General features: G+C 37.9%; 1 protein-coding gene and 1 pseudogene across 4 annotated transcripts in view; both read left to right on the top strand.

The window, feature by feature from the left end:
• The window catches only part of ADAMTS3 (ADAM metallopeptidase with thrombospondin type 1 motif 3), a 254631-nt gene that overhangs the window by 178796 nt on the left and 57544 nt on the right, over window positions 1-18291 (top strand). For all 4 annotated transcript variants that reach the window (XM_027600233.2, XM_027600232.2, XM_027600234.2 and 1 more), the window contains one exon: window positions 11727-11926. In XM_027600233.2, the coding sequence (XP_027456034.1) occupies window positions 11727-11926 (200 nt within the window). The remainder of the gene's footprint in view (window positions 1-11726; window positions 11927-18291) is intronic.
• Window positions 2688-2794, top strand: LOC113926145 (annotated as a pseudogene).

The following is an 18291-nucleotide window of genomic DNA, read 5'->3' as shown; positions in this document are numbered from 1 at the left end:
TCTAGTATTTAGTCAAGTCCTAATCAGCACATATATGTGAGGAATTTTGCAAAGGTTGGAAAAGAACCACCACCTGAGGGGTTTAGAGGTAACAAACAGTGCCCATGCTTGCATGGGGCTGCAAATAGTGCTTGTTCAAACTACACGGACTGGAATGTCTCATGATTCACCCAGCATTGGATGGAGCACACAGAAAAGTCTTCCCTCAGTAGTGGTGAACAATTAGCTCTAGATGAGCACTGCTCTAGTCCTTTCTGATTTATCTTAAAAGCAAGACTTGAAAGGACCAAACTGTTTTCAGGTAATTTGACTGCATCCAAGAATAAAGCTCAAGAATATTTACAGGAGGGGCACCTGGGTGGCTCAATAGTTGGGTCTGCCTTCGGCTCGGGTCATGATCCCGGGGTGCTGGGATCGAGCCCTGCATCGGGCTCCCTGCTCCGCAGGAGGCCTGCTTCTCCCTCTCCCACTCCCCCTGCTTGTGTTCCCTCTCTCATTATGTCTCTCTCTGTCAAATAAATAAAATCTTTAAAAAAAAAATATTTACAGGAATAGGAATACATCAGCAACCAGCAAGGTAAGATTCATTATGTCGGACATGTGATCGAAATTAGTAAGCATGCAAAGGAATAGATAAACGCAACCCAAAATGATGAGCAAAATCAATCAGTCAAAACTGATCCATAGTGACAGAAATGTTAGAAAACAATGCATGAAAACAGCCGTTAAAGAATAGCTGTTTACAAAACAGGAGGTATAAAAACATGCTTGATTTTTTGGCTTCCATATGATCAGGACTATGTGGGAGAATGTATTATAGGCATGTATTTATATGAGTAAAATGTAAATACAACAATATTTCTTTCCCTCTGGTGGGTTTTATTTGTTAGATTAAGAATAGTTTTATTTTAGCAAATAAGTGTCTTTAATGGAAATTCACTTTAGGAATGGCTCAACAATTTTTTTTTAATGCAAAACATGCCATGTTATTAAATTTAACTTGGATAATGTTATTTTTGGCTTAGGAGTTACACTATTCCAATCCTAGTATTTGATAGCAAATACTGTTCTGTCATGATTTATCTTAAATAATTACTAGGGCTTAAATATATTGATGACATTAATGATAGGATTATAAAATTAACCTTTCTATATTTTGGGTATTAACCCCTTCTCGAACATATCATTTGCAAATATCTTCTCCCATTCAGTAGGTTGTCTTCTTGTTCTGTTGATGGTTTCCTTCACTGAGGAAAAGTGGTTTTTTTGGTGTAGTCCCAGTAGTTTGTTTTGGCTTTTGTTTCCCTTGCCTTAGGAGACTTAACTAGAAAAATGTTGTTGTGGTCAGTGTCAGAGAAATTACTGCCTATGTTTTTCTCTTCTAGGATTTTTATGGTTTCAGGTCTAACGGTTAGGTCTTTAATCCATTTTGAGCTTCTTTTTGTGTATGGTGTTAGAATGTGGTCCAGTTTCATTCTGCTACATGTAGCGGTCCCGTTTTCCCAGCACCATTTATTATAAAGACTGTCTTTTCCCCACTGTATACCCTTGCCTCCTTTGTCATACATGAATTGACCATGTGTGTGTGGGTTTATTTCTGGGCCCTCTATTCAGTTCCATTGATCTATGTATCTATTTTTGTATCAGTACCATATTGTTTAGATTGATACAGCTTTGTACTACATCTTAAAATCTGGAATTGTGATACTTCCAGCTTTGTTCTTTCTCAGGATTGCTTTGGCTACTCAGGATCCTCTGTGGTTCTATACGGATTTTAGTATTATTTGCTCTAGTTCTGTGAAAAATGCTGTTGGTATTTTCATAGGGATGGCATTGAATCTGTAGAATGCTTTGGGGAATATGGACATTTTAACAATATTAATTCAATATAATTCAATTGTTATAATTCAATATAATTAAAACAATATCTTAACAATATTAATTCTTCCAGTCCAGGAGTGTGGAAGATCTTTCCATTTGTTTGTGTTATCTTCAGTTTCTTTCATCAGCGTTTTATAGTTTTGAGAGTATGAGTCTTTCACCTCTTTGGTTCAATTTATTCCTAGGTATTTTATCCTTTTTTGTGCAATCATGAATGGTGTTGTTTTTTAAATTTCTCTTTATGCGACTTCATTGTTAGTGTATAGAAATGCTACTGATTTCTCTGTATTAGTTGTGTATCCATAGTTTATTCTTTTTTATTGCTGAGGAGTATGAATAAATCACAATTCGTTTAAAAAAACCTTTCATCTGAACATAAGTCAAAAGTGTTTGATCAGTATTATTTAAGGGAGCATACGACTTCAGATTTAAAAAACGTAGATGACCATTTCAGTATTTTCATTTTATGGGTAATATGCATTTTTAATTCCATGTTTTTATAACTTTGGTAAAAAGTTATTGGCAGTAGCATAGTAAAATTTTACTGCAAAACAGCAAAAAGGCATAAAATGAGTTTTTAATCACTTAGGATAGATTCTGGTTGGTGTTGTGGATGTGTAAATACTTAAATAATCTAAAAGTCCCCTTTACTAAACCTTTTATAGGTTGTCTACCAAATCTGGAAGCGTAGATAATACTTTATTTTTCACAGAAGAAACTGAGTATGTCCTTGATGATATTATATACATTGTTCTATGCCTCCAGACTTTCTGAACACTCTGAGCTCTTATTTAAATGGTAAACGAATCGTTTCTCAGCATTTTGGCTAAGATCAAGTGTAGTATCTGTTCTTACCAGTTTAAATGGTAAATGAGAAGATTATGTTTTATTGTAATAAATTACTAGACTTCTCCATTGTCACAAGTATTTATATCATAATGCAGTTTGTCTTATAGTGTAGCACATTTTTCCATGTGCAATGTTTTAATTGTGATTCATATCCTTGACCAAGGATTTAGCAACAAGTTAATTATAAGAATGATCAATCATTTATGATCAAGAAAGCAACTTTAATCATCTAAAATAGTGAAATCATGGTCCAATGATTAATTATGGAAATTCAGCCAGGAATAAGATTTTAGTGATCCTCTAGCACAACCCATTTATTTTATACATAAGGAAACTGAGGCCCAGATAATTTTGGCATCTCTCCCAAATCATTACAGATGGAGCATAGCAGAGCTGGGCCTAGAGCTCTGTTCTCTTTGTATTATTTTTCTGTTGTTGCATAACAAACCACCAAGAATGCATTTATTAACTCACCATTCTATAGATCAGAATCTAAGGTGACTGGACTGGGTTCTGTGCTTAGCTATTATGAGGCCAAAATCAAGGTTCTAACCAGGTTGAACTCCTGTCTGGAGGCTCTAAGAAAGAATCCACTGCCAAACTCATTCCCACTATTGGCAGAATTCAGATTCTTGTTGTTGTGGGACTGAGGTCCCCATTTCCTTGCTAGTTATTGACTAGGGTTCACTGTCAGCAACTAGAAATCTCTCTCCGATCCTTGCACAGGCTCCCTTCATCTTCAAAGCCAGCAGTGGTACATCATTTCCTTTTCATAGTTCACATTTTTGACCTTCTCTTCTGCAACCAGTCAGGGAAAGGTTTGAGCTTTTAATGACTCATGAGATTAGATCAGGCCCACCTGAATGATGCCTTTATCTTACAGTCAGCTGTGCATAGAACATAATTGTACTGATGGACATAATTTGAGCTTTGAAATTGGCCGCTGTGAAATGGAATTCTCTCTCTCCTTTATGAAGTGGAGCTTACTTAGAAAACTTTACCTTCTAGCAGTGTCAGATTACTAAAATGTACTCTCGTACATTGAGTGTAGGGACTCCTTCCTCTACTCTTGGATTTAGGAGAGGTCATCTACAAAAACCAGAAGTGAGAAGGAATATAATTTCGTCAAGAAGAGGTGAGATGTTAATTAAAATGCTATTCAGTGTACAGAGGGATAATATTTGGAAATGAAAAACTGTGCTGTCCTTCAAACTTAAGTTTATAGTTTTAGATGAATAAGAGCAACAGAAGAAACACACTAGGAAACAGATCACTGGTAGCAAAGCCCTTCATTTCAACTGAGATAAAGAGAAGAAAATGATTAATTTGGGAGATTAAACAAAACATATCAAACTTTTCAAAGAACTGTATAGCCCAAGAATAGTTAATTAAAAAAGAGTGGGAAGGAAGATGAGGACAATTGATGACTGTAGCAGGAAGGGTATCGATGGGTTTATATATTAGGGTTATTTTAGTTTCAGTTGTTAGGAACTAACATCAAACTTTCTTAAGCAAAAAAAAAAAAATTTAAGTCGTAAGAGAGAAAATGAGGTGGCAATAGTTTATTGACTCATGAAATTGAAAAGACCAAGGTTTCAGGAATGGTTGAATTCAGTGGCTGAAAGTTGTCAACGGAGCATAATCTATTCTCTCCATTAGTAATCTTCTCTTTCGTCTTCTTGCATTAAACGCAGATCAACAACTATCCGCATGCTAGTCCCAAGCAGATTCCATGTTATATTCTTCCAGTTTCAAGCTTAGTAGAGGGAAATTCTCTTTCCTAGTAACTCCAAATAAAATAATCCTAGGTCATTGTTTAATTGTTATAACTTAGACCATTTACCCATCCAATAACTGATCACTAGAGTCAAGTAAATGGAATATAGTACTTGGTCATCCCTGGGTCAATACCCACTACCAGAGCTGAGTATACAGGGGTGGAGGAGGGAATTGAAGGTGGGCGGGCATAAAACCCTGTAACTACGTGGACCTCCTAGAGAAAGATAGATCACCCCACACCTTACAGTTGCCAGATTTAGCAGATAAGATACAGGATTCTCATTTAAATTTGAATTTCAGATGAACATTGAATAAGTTTATAGTATTAGTCACATCCCATGCAATGTTTAGGACATATTTATATTTTTAAAAGTGTTGTATATATGAAATTTGAATTTAACAGAGTATATTGTATTTTGTTTGACAACTCTGCCCATGCCCAAACATTTCAGTAATTTATTCAAGAAACAATTGGAATGGGCTAGGCAAGCAGCAATGATGAGAGTCCCCTACCATGGGAAGGACTGTACCTTGCAAGAGAATGCAGGAGTCATCTCTAAGCCAACAGATTGCAATAACAGAAACGAAACACAAACTGCATCAATACAAACCAAGAATAAAGGAGACCAGTGAAAGACCAGTGGTAGGGAATGCGGGAAGAGGAGGCTCTGAAAAGGAGAATTCAGCAGTGTGGGTTGCCTGTACAACACTGGTTTTCCTCTCTCTTTTTTTTTTGTTTCAAGGCCTCCCCTCTTCATCTTCAGGGGAGGCCAGCCTCAGTTACAGGGGCTGATTTCTGATGGGACTAAGATGTAGGTGGGGTTCTGTTCTCCTTACCTGTGAATGATTTTTGCATGGGCATGTGACTGAATTCTGGCCACTGAAACTTATAGTTAAAGGTACTGGGCTTCTAGGAAAGATTTTTGCCTATTCTGAAGAAACATGTACAGGAAGACACAAATTGTGGTACCTGGCTATGATGTTGGAATTGGTGCTGCCATTTTGAAATAATCAAAGAAGCTGATCTGGGAACAAAGTTGATTCACCAGGAATGGCAGGATATGAAAGATGGAGAAAACTGCTTACCTGGTGATCTGTCGATAAACCGATTAACCCAGGAATCACCTGACTTCTGGGCCTCTTGTAATGCAAACTAATATGTTTCCTAGTTGCTTAAAACACTTGCAAGTTTTGTTTGCAGCTTAAAACATTTTTTTTTTTTTTTTTTTTAAGATTTTATTTATTTATTCATGAGAGACAGAGAGAGAGAGAGGCAGAGGGAGAAGCAGGCTCCCGAGAAACAGGGAGCCCGATGTGGGGCTCGATCCCAGGACTCCGGGATCATGACCCGAGCCGAAGGCAGACGCTTAACCATCTGAGCCACCCAGGCGCCCCGCAGCTTAAAACATTTTAACTGACATACAAGAGATTCACACTAAAAGTCAGAATGTCATATATATTGGACATTGAGGTGACTTTTTTATTTGCTAATGATCATAAACTCAAACCATAAAAACGTTATTTGTTTCACTTGAAGGTTAAGACATCTTCCATTTAAAAAAAAAATGCTGTATGCTATCCCTTAAAGTAGTCAGTAAAAACAAAAGCAAACGTGTACTTTAGAATTAGAACTTGGGGAAAAGAAATCACGGAAACTAATATTCATTCAATGGTAATGTCTTTTTTTAAAAAAAGCAACAGTTACTTAATGAGACTTCAGAATTGACATCATAAATTGGCCTGAATATAGTTCTTTGAACTGTCATTATGGAATTTCCCAGTTGGTGAAGGATTAATCTGTTTTTCACAGAAATCTTTTATATCTTGGTGAAATGATGCCCCCATATATAGAGGTGCTGTTAGTGTATCTTTTTAAGAATTATAAAAATATAAATTTTTTAAAAAGATGTCAATGGAAAAATAACTATTGGTTGATTTAACAAGTCAACACAATTTAACTCCTCTCTGCTTCTGATGTTAACATACGACATTTGTTGAATTTTGCACCTATTTTTAGCTCTGATCTTAGGATCTCCACCTACTATTGGAAAATCCAGCTTGTGGCATCCCGGTCACTTCATTTTCACAACCGTGTTCTGTTCACGAAGAATGTTAAATTTATACATATAGACTCATCCTATGTTTATGGTTACTGGTAAAACATTTCTTTCCTCATTTCTGAAATGGGTGCACTACAAAGAAAGCTGGGACATTTTGGTAAACTGAACCTTACTTTACCATTCACTTATCCACATGAAAATTAACTTGTATTCCCAAATGGAGCAGGAGAGCATTAGGAATTTATATAATAAAATTATTGTCAATGTCCTATCTATTAGGGCTAGATTCGGTGACATATAAAAGAAAACCCAAACTTACCCTAACCCTGATGGAAGTGCAATATCCCCCATGTGTAACAAAGTCTGGTGCTCGCACTGCAGGGCTGGGATGCCCGCTCCACAGTCATCGTGGGGTCAGATCTCTTCTTTATAGCTCCCCTATCATCCTAAGCACATGCCTTGATTCTAAGGTTACTTCGTAGAACTCCTGACATCATGTCCATGTTCCAGGAAGCAGGAAGGAATACTGAGTAAGGGACCAAAGGGTCTAACTTACGAAGAGGAATCACACTCCTTTGAGGAGCCTTGGTGGAAACCTTTCATACCAGCCAATTTAAGCCACTGAAGTATAAGCAATACTTCTGCTTATTTCTGATTGAATTGTTCTTAGTCATGTGGGGTGCTTAGTCCCAAGAGAGACTGTGAATGACTTTTAGCTGGGTTTATGACCGCCTCAAATAAAATTAGAATTCTACTCCTTAGGGAAGAGAGAATGGATAGAGAATAGATGATTCTATCACAGTCTCTATCACAGTATGTTTGAGATTGCTTTCCAACCCCAGATGTATTTGTATCAGATTCAGAACTTGATCAAAACTTATATAGTTTTCCAATTTTACCTTTGTCTCCTATCAGTTTTCGGACTATAGAAGTTCTTCCGGGGTGGGAGTGATTTCACCAATCTACACTTAGACTTCCTATAAAAGTGATTAGTTATGTAAACATGCCATGCTCCATCCTGAAAATGTCTTAAGCCCATGTGTTCATAATCAGCAAAACAACTTATAAATTTACTTTATCTGTTTAGGAAGTTCAAAATTCTTATTTAACACTAGGTACCATCCTGTCTTTAACACTAAAAATAACTATATTTACTGTGACTTAGTTGATCACCCAGAGTGCCCCCAATATATCTTCAATAAAAATAAACTTTGTAGTAAAATTATTCTCTTTCTGAAAATTCATATACAACAATTGGGAAGCTAGAGGGGACAAAAATGGGTGCAATCAAAATGTTTCCAGATAGTAATTAATTCTTATCAGTAACTCAAAATGTTAAGTTTCAAAGAAGTTTCAAAAAAGGAAACTCACTCTCAGTACTAAGAATGATTGCCTTTGATATTTCTGTGAAGCTTGGAAGGTACTCTGAGCATCACTTTTCTGGAATGATGCACACTGCACCTGCTGCAGAGCCTTATTTATTTATTTATCTTAAAGATGCTCTTCCCACTGATTCTATTATCACTTCAATCACCCTCTGCTGTCCAACTCAGCTACAGCCGTTCAAGTCACCTTGAATGCACTTACTTAAGGGGATGCCAGCAGAATGCCCCCACAGGTCTAGTTTGCTACTCCCAATGCAAAATGTCACTCTGTTTATACTTCTGGAACTTGCCTATGGCCTCCTCTGTGATTCCTTTCAGTCCTTTTAGCAGTAAACAGATTTGATGGGCGGGTGTTTGGACATGATTAAGAGGATACTCACCTTTAATTATTCCTGTTCTTATATTTGATGGGGCACAGAAATAATTCAGAATTAGACATAGAGGCATCTTAAATTTTATCAAAGCAGGTGTCAGCTTTTAAACTTTGAAGTTTTATAAAGGTGTGAACTATTACTGAAAGGCATGTTCTAATACCCTGATTAGATCTGCTTAAACTAGAAATGGTGTAAGTCTTTCAAGCCTAGATAATGGTTTGTGACTACATGATACGAACTCAGCTCCATTCTGAATATAAACCCAGTACAACTGTGTGGTTCCCAGAGTTAACACCTAAAGAGGTACCAAGTAGTTTTTTACCTTCTCAGGGTCTGACATGTATGGGTACTCAGTAAATATACATTGAGTGAAGATCAGTGCCATCTATTGGCTAACTCTTTCCAATTTCATATTAGGTTTTTAATCTACTAAACAAGCTTGTCTCATTGGATTTCATCCTAATTTACCTGAAGGTAAACATTCTAGATTCTTTTCTCCTTGTACCTATTTAATGCTCTGCAGGAAATATTGTTAACCTTCATTCTTTCTAAAGTTATCAGCAGTTTAGATTTCCCTTCACTAAGTCTAGATTTTTTTCTTATCTCTATTTTAAAAAATGTAACTATTTAATTTCTGATATATAAAACAAAATGTAAAAAGCTAAAAAAAGGTGTAGAAGACTTCTCTTAATGGGAAATCACCACCACCACCATCATCATCATGACAGTAGTAACAGTGAATACTATTTGTTGAGCACTTATATCTAAGCACTGTACATAGTGCTTTTACTATAATCGTCTCTTCACAGCAAATCTGCAAAGTAGGGATTGTCCCATTTTTACAGGTGAGGAAAGTGAGGTTTAGAAATGGTAAGCATCCTAAATAAAATCATATAGGATAGCCACTGGCAGGATTTGAAGTGTGTGTCTGATTACAAAGCCCATGACAATTACATTGCAAAGTGGGCCTACTGGGAATAATTCGTTATGACTGAAGATATTTCACAGCCTCAGAAATGTCTGTAATTCCTACTGATGTGTATAGATAAAAAGTGCCAGAAATTCTTTCACTGTCTTTGCAATGTTTGATACTGCCTACTTTAGGAATCATAGAAGGGGCGCTGTAGTGCTCAGGGGGAGTTAGGGACAGAAGTATTATGACTGAATCAGGGCAATGATTGAAGGAAAAAGGCTTCCTTCTTCCTTTCCAGGTTCCTCATGCAATGAAAAAAGAGATTTTCTTCTCTTACCAGAAAACCACCTATTTAAGGAGGGATTCAAAGACCAAACCAAAGGTGTGTTAGAGCACAATGGAACTGTCTTTCTGAAATAAGTATTCAGTCTTCTCCATTCATGCATCAGATTTAATGATATGATGACATGGCTAGTATATTTGCATTGGACACTGTCACTGGCAGTTCTGCCAAAAAGAGCCATTTTTAGAACTGGGAGCTCATGTATGAGTTTCCTATTTGTACATTAGCTATCACATCCTTTCACTTTCCCAAGTGTGTGAGAAGACTTGAGGTTGAATTAGGTAAAGCTGTTTGCAGGTGTAGTGTCTTGCCCTCAATGTGGGTTGCAGCTCTTAAAAGCAACTTTTGAGGAAAACTTTCTGTTTGATGTGGATGGTGGTAAGAGCTATTTATGTATTGTGGAGTCAATGTGATTCCCCGATGAGAAGAAAATTCCCAGCTAATGATCTAGCATTTGGGCTTGGGTCAAAGTGAATTACAGGATAGCTTTCAAACCTGAGTAGTCATATTCAGAGCTTATGCCCATACTTGCAGGGGTGGGTGCTGGTGTTTCTGTGTGTGTGTGTGTGTGTGTGTGTGTTTGAAGATTTTATTTATTTATTTGACAGAGACATAGCGAGAGAGGGAACACAAGCAGGGGGAGTGGGAGAGGGAGAAGCAGGCTTCCCGCGGAGCAGGGAGCCCGATGCGGGGCTCGATCCCAGGACCTGGGATCATGACCTGAGCTGAACGCAGACACTTAGTGACTGAGCCACCCAAACGCCCCTCTGTGTGTTTTTTAATAGTGGAAAGGGTGTGAGTAAGATCTGTACTTCTACTACTTCTAATCCCATATGTCTAGGGCTTGGTCATCAATTTTCCTGGCCAAGAGACACCTCCCCCCCCAACTTTGTTAAAACCGCAAAAGTGGGGAGGAAAATGCCTATTTGTTAATGTCAGACGCCGATTCGAACGGCTTACGGGCCCCAGTGCAGCATTAAGTAAGCCTTCCATATAAAGCATGAGTCAGAATGGGCTCTGTCAAACTTGTTTTTAGATATGGGAGGTTGTTATGGACATCAAGGCAGTTTGTAAAATAAAATCCTTTCCAGCTTACATATATTTGAAATGGAAATGAATCTACTTTCGGTTTTATACCAACAGTTTTGAATAATATCTTTTATTTTAGCATCCACGTGATAAATTTTATTTTTCATTTCACGAAAACGTTTTTCTTCACCAAAAATATGGAAATCTGAAAGCAGATAATCAAGATTTAGAACCTGAGAATGCCTCTCTCACTCTCTATCTCGATAGATAGATGAATAGATAGATAGATGTATATGGACATTTGTATCTCGTGTGTGTGTGTGTGTGGTCCATTGGGAAAGTAATATTAAATTCCTTCAACTGTATAAAATGAAAAAAATGTTTCTTCTTTTATTTTTCTTTGGATATATTTTCTGACTAACTTCTTACTTTGATGTCTCACACATTCACATATATAGCTATGGCACTGACATGCTATCCAGATGATGGCCAGTACACATGTGGAGACCTGTAGTGTCTCCTAGCGGCATTCACTAGAAAATCATACTCATAAGAAATAAAGTCCTTTATGGTGACTGATAATTATACAACTAGCTGCTTTTGTGTTGCCACGCTCGAATTTGGTTTTTAAATTAAGGCTACTAGCAAAGGAGTGATTTAAACTTACGTGATACAAATTTTATCTGCCCCCCCCCAGGATTATAACAACTCCAGTTAACCACAATAAACTTATCAACACATGATTTTTTAATTTATAATCTCCATTTATTTAATAACTACTTAGTAGCTGTTCTGTCTGTATCCACTCTCTGCGCTGAGGATGCAGCTACACAAGGATGTACACACTGTTATGCTCATGGAACATTCGGTCTGGCATGATGGCACCTGCTTTCTGTACAGTAATCCTCAGTGTTGCTCTTCCATGCTGAATTTATAGGAGATCTGTCCGATCACATGCATGTATTCAGTATTTGAAGAATAAACTGAAAAGCAGCATCTCAGTGACTATGGATTATAATGTTAGACCCCCTAGAAGATTCTTTTTTTGTAAAAAGTTGTCAGAAGGCCCCTTGGGGAAGCTGAAATGCCTGAGTTCCTTTTGTTTCTTACTAGAGTCGAATCTGGGAGGCCTTGACGATGTAGGTCCTATTTCCAGCAGCATTGACCAGCAGCTGAAGGAGACAGTGAGACGCCGCAGACACACGGGAGAGAATGATTACAACATCGAGGTGCTGCTGGGGGTGGACGACTCCGTGGTCCGCTTCCACGGCAAAGAGCACGTCCAGAACTACCTCCTCACCCTGATGAACATTGTGAGTAGCCCCTCCTCTCTGAGTCTTTGTGATCTTTTAATTCACTTCTCCTGTTGTGTTAGTATCTTTTGGAATCCTATGTGAGGACCCACACGGCTGCCCCCCCCACACCCAAACTGTACACCTAATTGCATTAAATTCAAATCTCAATCTCCATATTTAACATACAAGAATGCAAAAATGAAGAAAGCACGAAGCAAAATTTTCTTTTGGGTGATCAGCTAGTTTTCCATTTTCATCAAGGGGAAAATCATAAACTGAAAAAGTCATAGTAAGATTGAACTATAGCAGGAATTATGATTTTCGGTTTGTTCTGGGGTTAATCAAAACTCTCGTGACTTTGTCCACCTGCCTTGATATGGACCATGAAGGATGAAATAGCATCATTTTGTATCCCAGGATGACAAAGAATGATTTAGGCCTGATAACTTTGTGTGGATGCTTGTTGCCAGGGCTTTTGAATAAGAGTGGTATCTTTCAACATCATACGACTGAAGGTAATACCCGTACAGAGCACAGCCTGCCCAGGGCGCACTGCTGCACTGCACTCAGCAAGAGCTCTTTACGTTTTCTCTTTTTTTCTCCTTTATGAGCCTTAAGCATATGGAGAAGAAATTTGGTGCACATCCTAGAACTGGGATTCTCTTTCTCCTTGTGAATTGGCAGAGAGCAATTGAGGAGAAATAGTACCTAAACCACCTACTTCGAAAAGATAATTGAGATAATAGTGCACTCTGTTTTATATATTTTACCTCCTAGAATTATAAAATACCTATTTTATCGATCTAGCAAATTTATTACCCAAGCCTATTCTCTTTTTTTCAGCTTTTGATTTTTAAGTTAATTTCTTTGGGTATCTATATTGTTTCTTTCCAAGCTTAAGATTAGATTTCAAATAATTATAATGGAGAAGAATAATTATTAATTGTATTAATCATTTTATTTATACTAATATTTAAGCCTATATGTTAAATATATTTTTGTTTATTGAGATGCCAATTTATAAAATTACACATACACCTGCCATGTGTCTGTGAGATGGAAAGGGAGTACAGAAATTATTTCTGTTTGCTCATTGGCACTACTTCCTGTTATGTATACTGAACATCACACAGAAAACAAATTATTAGCTTTGACAATAGATGTGTATAGAGGATCATTATTTGTGAATTACATGAATGTCTTCGACTACTGATCATTCATTTTTTGTCTGTCTTACTAGTGGAGAAACTCTGGGCATGCTGTTTCTCCTCTCTGAGCCTGCTTCAGTCTCTCCATCTGCATAACGAGAAAACTAATAGGACTTACTTTACTAGGCATGTTGGGAGGATTAAATGGCTAAATACAAGTCACTGTCCTGTGTATACATGCAGAAGGAAACAATCATATTTTAGCTTTCCACATGAAATTTACTTCCAAATCCCTAGGGAGATGCTATTCCCACTCACATCATTCATTGTACCCCTAGGCTGGTTTGTCCTACCACCAGGGAGGGCAGCCAGTCGTTATAGACTTATTAGGCTCCATCCTGGTGCTCAGGACTACAGATGGCTCTTGGCATCATGTAGCAGAGATTTGATATGGTTCTTATCTTCACAGAACTTATAATTTAGTCAAGCAGAAAAGAGAAATACATAGGAATTTTTTTTAAGTTGAGCAATAAAGACAACGCTATTGTTGAGACTTACGTGACAGGTGCTATAGTATAAGTGCTATGAGACTTTGGAGAAGGCAGCTATGACAACAGTCATCCAAGTTGCAAAGTGTTGAGAGTATCAAATTGAGATTGAGGAGGCATTTTCATTCTAGTTCTGTTACCCATTGGCTCTGTGGCCTTCGACAAAGGGATTTCATTTCTGAAATGTTTATAAAATCTGGGGGGTGTGGTGGGAGGGATGGGGTGGCTGGGTGATAGACATTGGGGAGGGTATGTGCTATGGTGAGTGCAGTGAATTGTGCAAGACTGTTGAATCACAGACCTGTACCTCTGAAACAAATAATGCAATATATGTTAAGAAGGAAAAAAAAAGAAGATAGCAGGAGGGGAAGAATGAAGGGGGGGAATTGGAGGGGGAGACAAACCATGAGAGACGATGGACTCTGAAAAACAAACTGAGGGTTCTAGAGGGGAGGGGGGTGGGGGGATGGGTTAGCCTGGTGATGGGTATTAAAGAGGGCACGTACTGAATGGAGCACTGGGTGTTATACGCAAACAAGGAATCATGGAACACTACATCAAAAACTAAAGATGTATGGTGATTCACATAACAAAAAATTAAAATCTGTTTATAAAATCGAAAGGCTCAATAGGATATTCATTAATTCTGTAATTCATGAAGTTGGGAGTTAAGCTGGATCCTTAGGGCTTTGTTCTTCTATTGTGTTTTTTGCTGTTTGCTTTTGTCTTTTGAAGGGCCCATGAAAATATAAAGGATTTCTAAGTAGAATCTTTTGACAAGAAAGTAGAAATGGATAAAATACATTTGCCAGACAGTAATTCTAATTTGAAGGGTGTCAGAGAACAAAGTGCCACATTTTAGGCTTAATAACACTCAAAAGGGTTGTTCTATTTTTAAGTCTGTTAAAAAGTTTAGATAATAGACTGAGTCTTTGTCTCAAATACTAGAAATTATTCTAAAGTTAATAGTGCATCAGAGAATGGAACTATAGTAGAGAAAATCTTAAAACTTAAAAAGTTCATTGCATCTGGAATAATTGATGTAGGCAGGGTTTTGGGGAGACAGTAATAACACTCCAATAATAACACTTGAAACATATGTCAGGAGTAATGTCAAACTCTTTTTTTTAAAGATTTTATTTATTTATTTGAGAGGGAGAGACAGAGACTGAGAGAGCGTGAGAATGAATGCGGGGAGGGGCAGAGGGAGAGGGACAAGCAGACTCCTCACTGAGTAGGGAGCCCCATGTGGGGCTCAATCCCAGGACCCTGAGATCATGACCTGAGCCGAAGGCAGACGCTTAACTGACTGAGCCATCCAGGCACCCCATGTTAAGCATTTTTTAAATTTATCTGCTATTTATTTATTTTTCCCCTATGATGTCCATCTTGTGACTTATTTATTTTATAACTAGGGGTTTGTACCTCTTAATTCCCTTCACCTATTTTGCCCATCCCCACAGACCTCCCCTCATTTATCTGCTATTTTAAATTAGCCATGTGAATTGGACACAACTGTATTTCATCTGTTCCAAGGCCATATTGCCTAATGACAGTAATGATTGTATATATGAGTGTGGTAAAGTTCTAAAGTGATTTGCTATGTGAATCTGGCAGTTTGGACACAGGAAAGGCAGCTCACTAAATTAGCACTTCTCTCAGGAAGTTTAAGGGTCAAGTGAACAAATCTGAACGGGCCCCAAGATGATTTTGCTATAACTGTCTAAGAGGGAGAGGGGGTGTCCTCTACCCACACCTGTGGCTTCTCTGAATCTGTGAAGGAGGAGGTAGTTCAGCTGCCTTCCATCTCCTTTTATTTTTAACTCCTTCTTTTTTGTGGATCTTGAAATTTATCCAAGTCTCATCTATAAAGAAGAAATAAACAGATCTGAATATATTCTAAAACAGCATGACTAATGACTAGATTCTTGGCAAGCTTTTTATGTTTCAAATAAGATGTATGTGATATGTGTTAAGCCTTTGTTAGGATCTCATATCATATCTTGTTATGTTAAGAAATTTTAGTTTTGCTATTTTGTAACATGGCTGACTCGGCCAGAAAGTGGTTCTCAGCAATGCGGCATGTCTCATTATGCAAATATTGATCCATTGCCTACTGTGTACAAGGCCATTTTAGGCTTAGAAAATTTCCCAAGAAACACAGTAGAAGATTCTCTGCCTTTTTTGGAGCTTGAAAGAGGAAACAGGTGATAGTCAAAGAAGAAATAAATATGTAAGTTTAGGTAATAATAACTGTTGGGAAGAAAAATAAATAAGAGTAAAGAGATACTGTCAAGGAGAGAAGAGGCAGTGTGGGGAGTATTTGGGATAGGAGGTTAGAACGAGGAGGAATATTATGTGGACAGAGATACAGAGATTCTGTGAGGACGAGAGCTTGGCAAGGAGCTGGGAAAAGAGTGATCCAGGCAAATGGATCATTAATTGCAGAAGTTCTGAGTCAAGAAAGAGCTTCTGATTCAGGAGTGTTTGGTATACAGGCCTAAGAGTTAGTGTTTTCTTTCTTTCTTTTTTTTAAATTTTATTTTATTATGTTATGTTAGTCACCATACAGTACATCATTAGTTTTTGATGTCGTGTTCCACGATCCATTGTTTCCGTATAACACCCAGTGCTCCAGGCAGTACGTGCCCTCCTTAATACCCATCACCAGGCTAGCCACCCACCCCCCTCCCTCTAAAACCCTCAGTTTGTTTCCCAGAGTCCATATTCTCTCTTGGTTCATCTGCCCCTCTGAATTCCCTCCATTTTTCCCTTCCTTCTCCTAATGTCCTCCATGTTATTCCTTATGTTCCACAACTAAGTGAAACCATATGGTAATTGACTTTCTCTGCTTGACTTATTTCACTTAGCATAATCTCCTCCAGTCCCATCCATGTTGATGGAAAAGTTGGGTATTCATCCTTTCTGATGGCTGAGTCATATTCCATTGTATTTTTGGACCACATCTTCTTTATCCGTTCATCTGTTGAAGGGCATCTCAGCTCTTTCCACAGTTTGGCTATTGTGGACATTGCTGCTATGAACATTGGGGTGCATACGGCCCTTCTTTTCACAATATCTGTGTCTTTGGCGTAAATACCCAGCAGTGCAATTGCTGGGTCATAGGGTAGCTCTATTTTTAATTTTTTGAGGCACCTCCACACTGTTTTACAAAGTGGCTGTACCAACTTGCATTCCTACCAACAGTGTGAGAGGGTTCCCATTTCTCCACAACCTCTCCAACATTTGTTGTTTCTTGCCTTGTCAATTTTTGCCATTCTAACTGGTGTAAGGTGGTATCTCAGTGTGGTTTTCATTTGAATTTCCCTGATGGCTAAGAGTTAGTGTTTTCTAAGCACAGTAGGTAATTTGGATGAACACCCTTAGCTAAAAATCACTAGTAAGACAATAAAAAGAAAGAATTGAGAGAAAAGACCGGGAAGAAATCTTTTTTTTTTTTTTTTAAGATTTCATTTATTTATTTGACAGAGAGAGAGAGAGAGTGCATGAGCAGGGAGAGGGGCAGGGGCAGAGGCAGAGGGTGAAGCAGGCTCCCCGCGGAGCAGGGAGCCCGATGCGGGGCTCGATCCCAGGACCCTGCGATCATGACCTGAGCCGAAGGCAGACGCTTAACCAACTGAGCCACCCAGGTGCCCCTGGGAAGAAATCTTTGAAAATAAAGAAATAGAAATGAAATTTCTTAGAGTGAAAAATATAAGTAGTTGGACTATCCTGGAAATTTCTCCAGCAGTTTTCTTTATATTTTATATTCAAACCCTATTGCCAGAAATCTGTTATCATGTGAATAACCATAAAGCTTGCTTTATTGAACTCTGAGTATTCTAGGCAGGTAACAACTTTTCCTTGATCTGAATATAGTTTTTTAAAAAAAATCTCTTGACTTGCTAATTTCTACCTAATGGGCTTTAGTACCCTTATACTGTTTCTTTTTTTTTTTTTAATTTTTATGTAAATTCCAGTTAGTTAACATAGAGTGTAATATTAGTTTCAGGTGTACAATGTAGTGATTCAGCACTTCCATACATCACCCCATGCTCATCACAAGTGCACTCCTTAATCCCCATCACCTGTTCAACCCACTTCCCCACCCATCCTCCCTCTGGTAACCATTGGTTTGTTCTCCATAGTTAGGAGTCAGTTTCTTGGTTTGCCTCTCTTTCTCTTTTTTTTTCCCTTTGCTCCTTTGTTTTGCTTCTTAAATTCCACATGTGAGTGAAATCATAAGGTATTTGTCTTTCTCTGACTTACTTTGCTTGGCATGATACTCTAGCTCCATCCACATTGTTGCAAATGTCAAGATTTCATTCTTTTTTATGGCTGAGTAATAATCCATTGTGTGTATATATACACCACTTCTTCTTTATCCATTTATTAGTCATTGCACATTTGGGCTGTTCCCATAATTTGGCTGTTATAGATAATGCTGCCATAAACATTGGGGTGCATGTACCATTTTGAATTAGTATTTTTGTATTCTTTGGGTAAATACCTACTAGTGCAATTGCTGGATCATAGGGTAGTTCTATTTTTAACTTTTTAAGGACCCTCCATACTGTTTTCCAGAGTGGCTGCACCAGTTTGCATTCCCACCAACAGTGCAAGAAGGCTTCCCTTTCTCCACATCCTCTACAACACGTGTTGTTTCTTGTGTTGTTTATTTTAGCCA

This window comes from Zalophus californianus, chromosome 2, assembly GCF_009762305.2.
Source record: "Zalophus californianus isolate mZalCal1 chromosome 2, mZalCal1.pri.v2, whole genome shotgun sequence".
Classification (NCBI taxonomy): Eukaryota; Metazoa; Chordata; class Mammalia; order Carnivora; family Otariidae; genus Zalophus; species Zalophus californianus.
The sequence above is the reverse complement of the archived record's forward strand: the minus strand, read 5'-3'. Positions and strand labels throughout refer to the sequence as shown.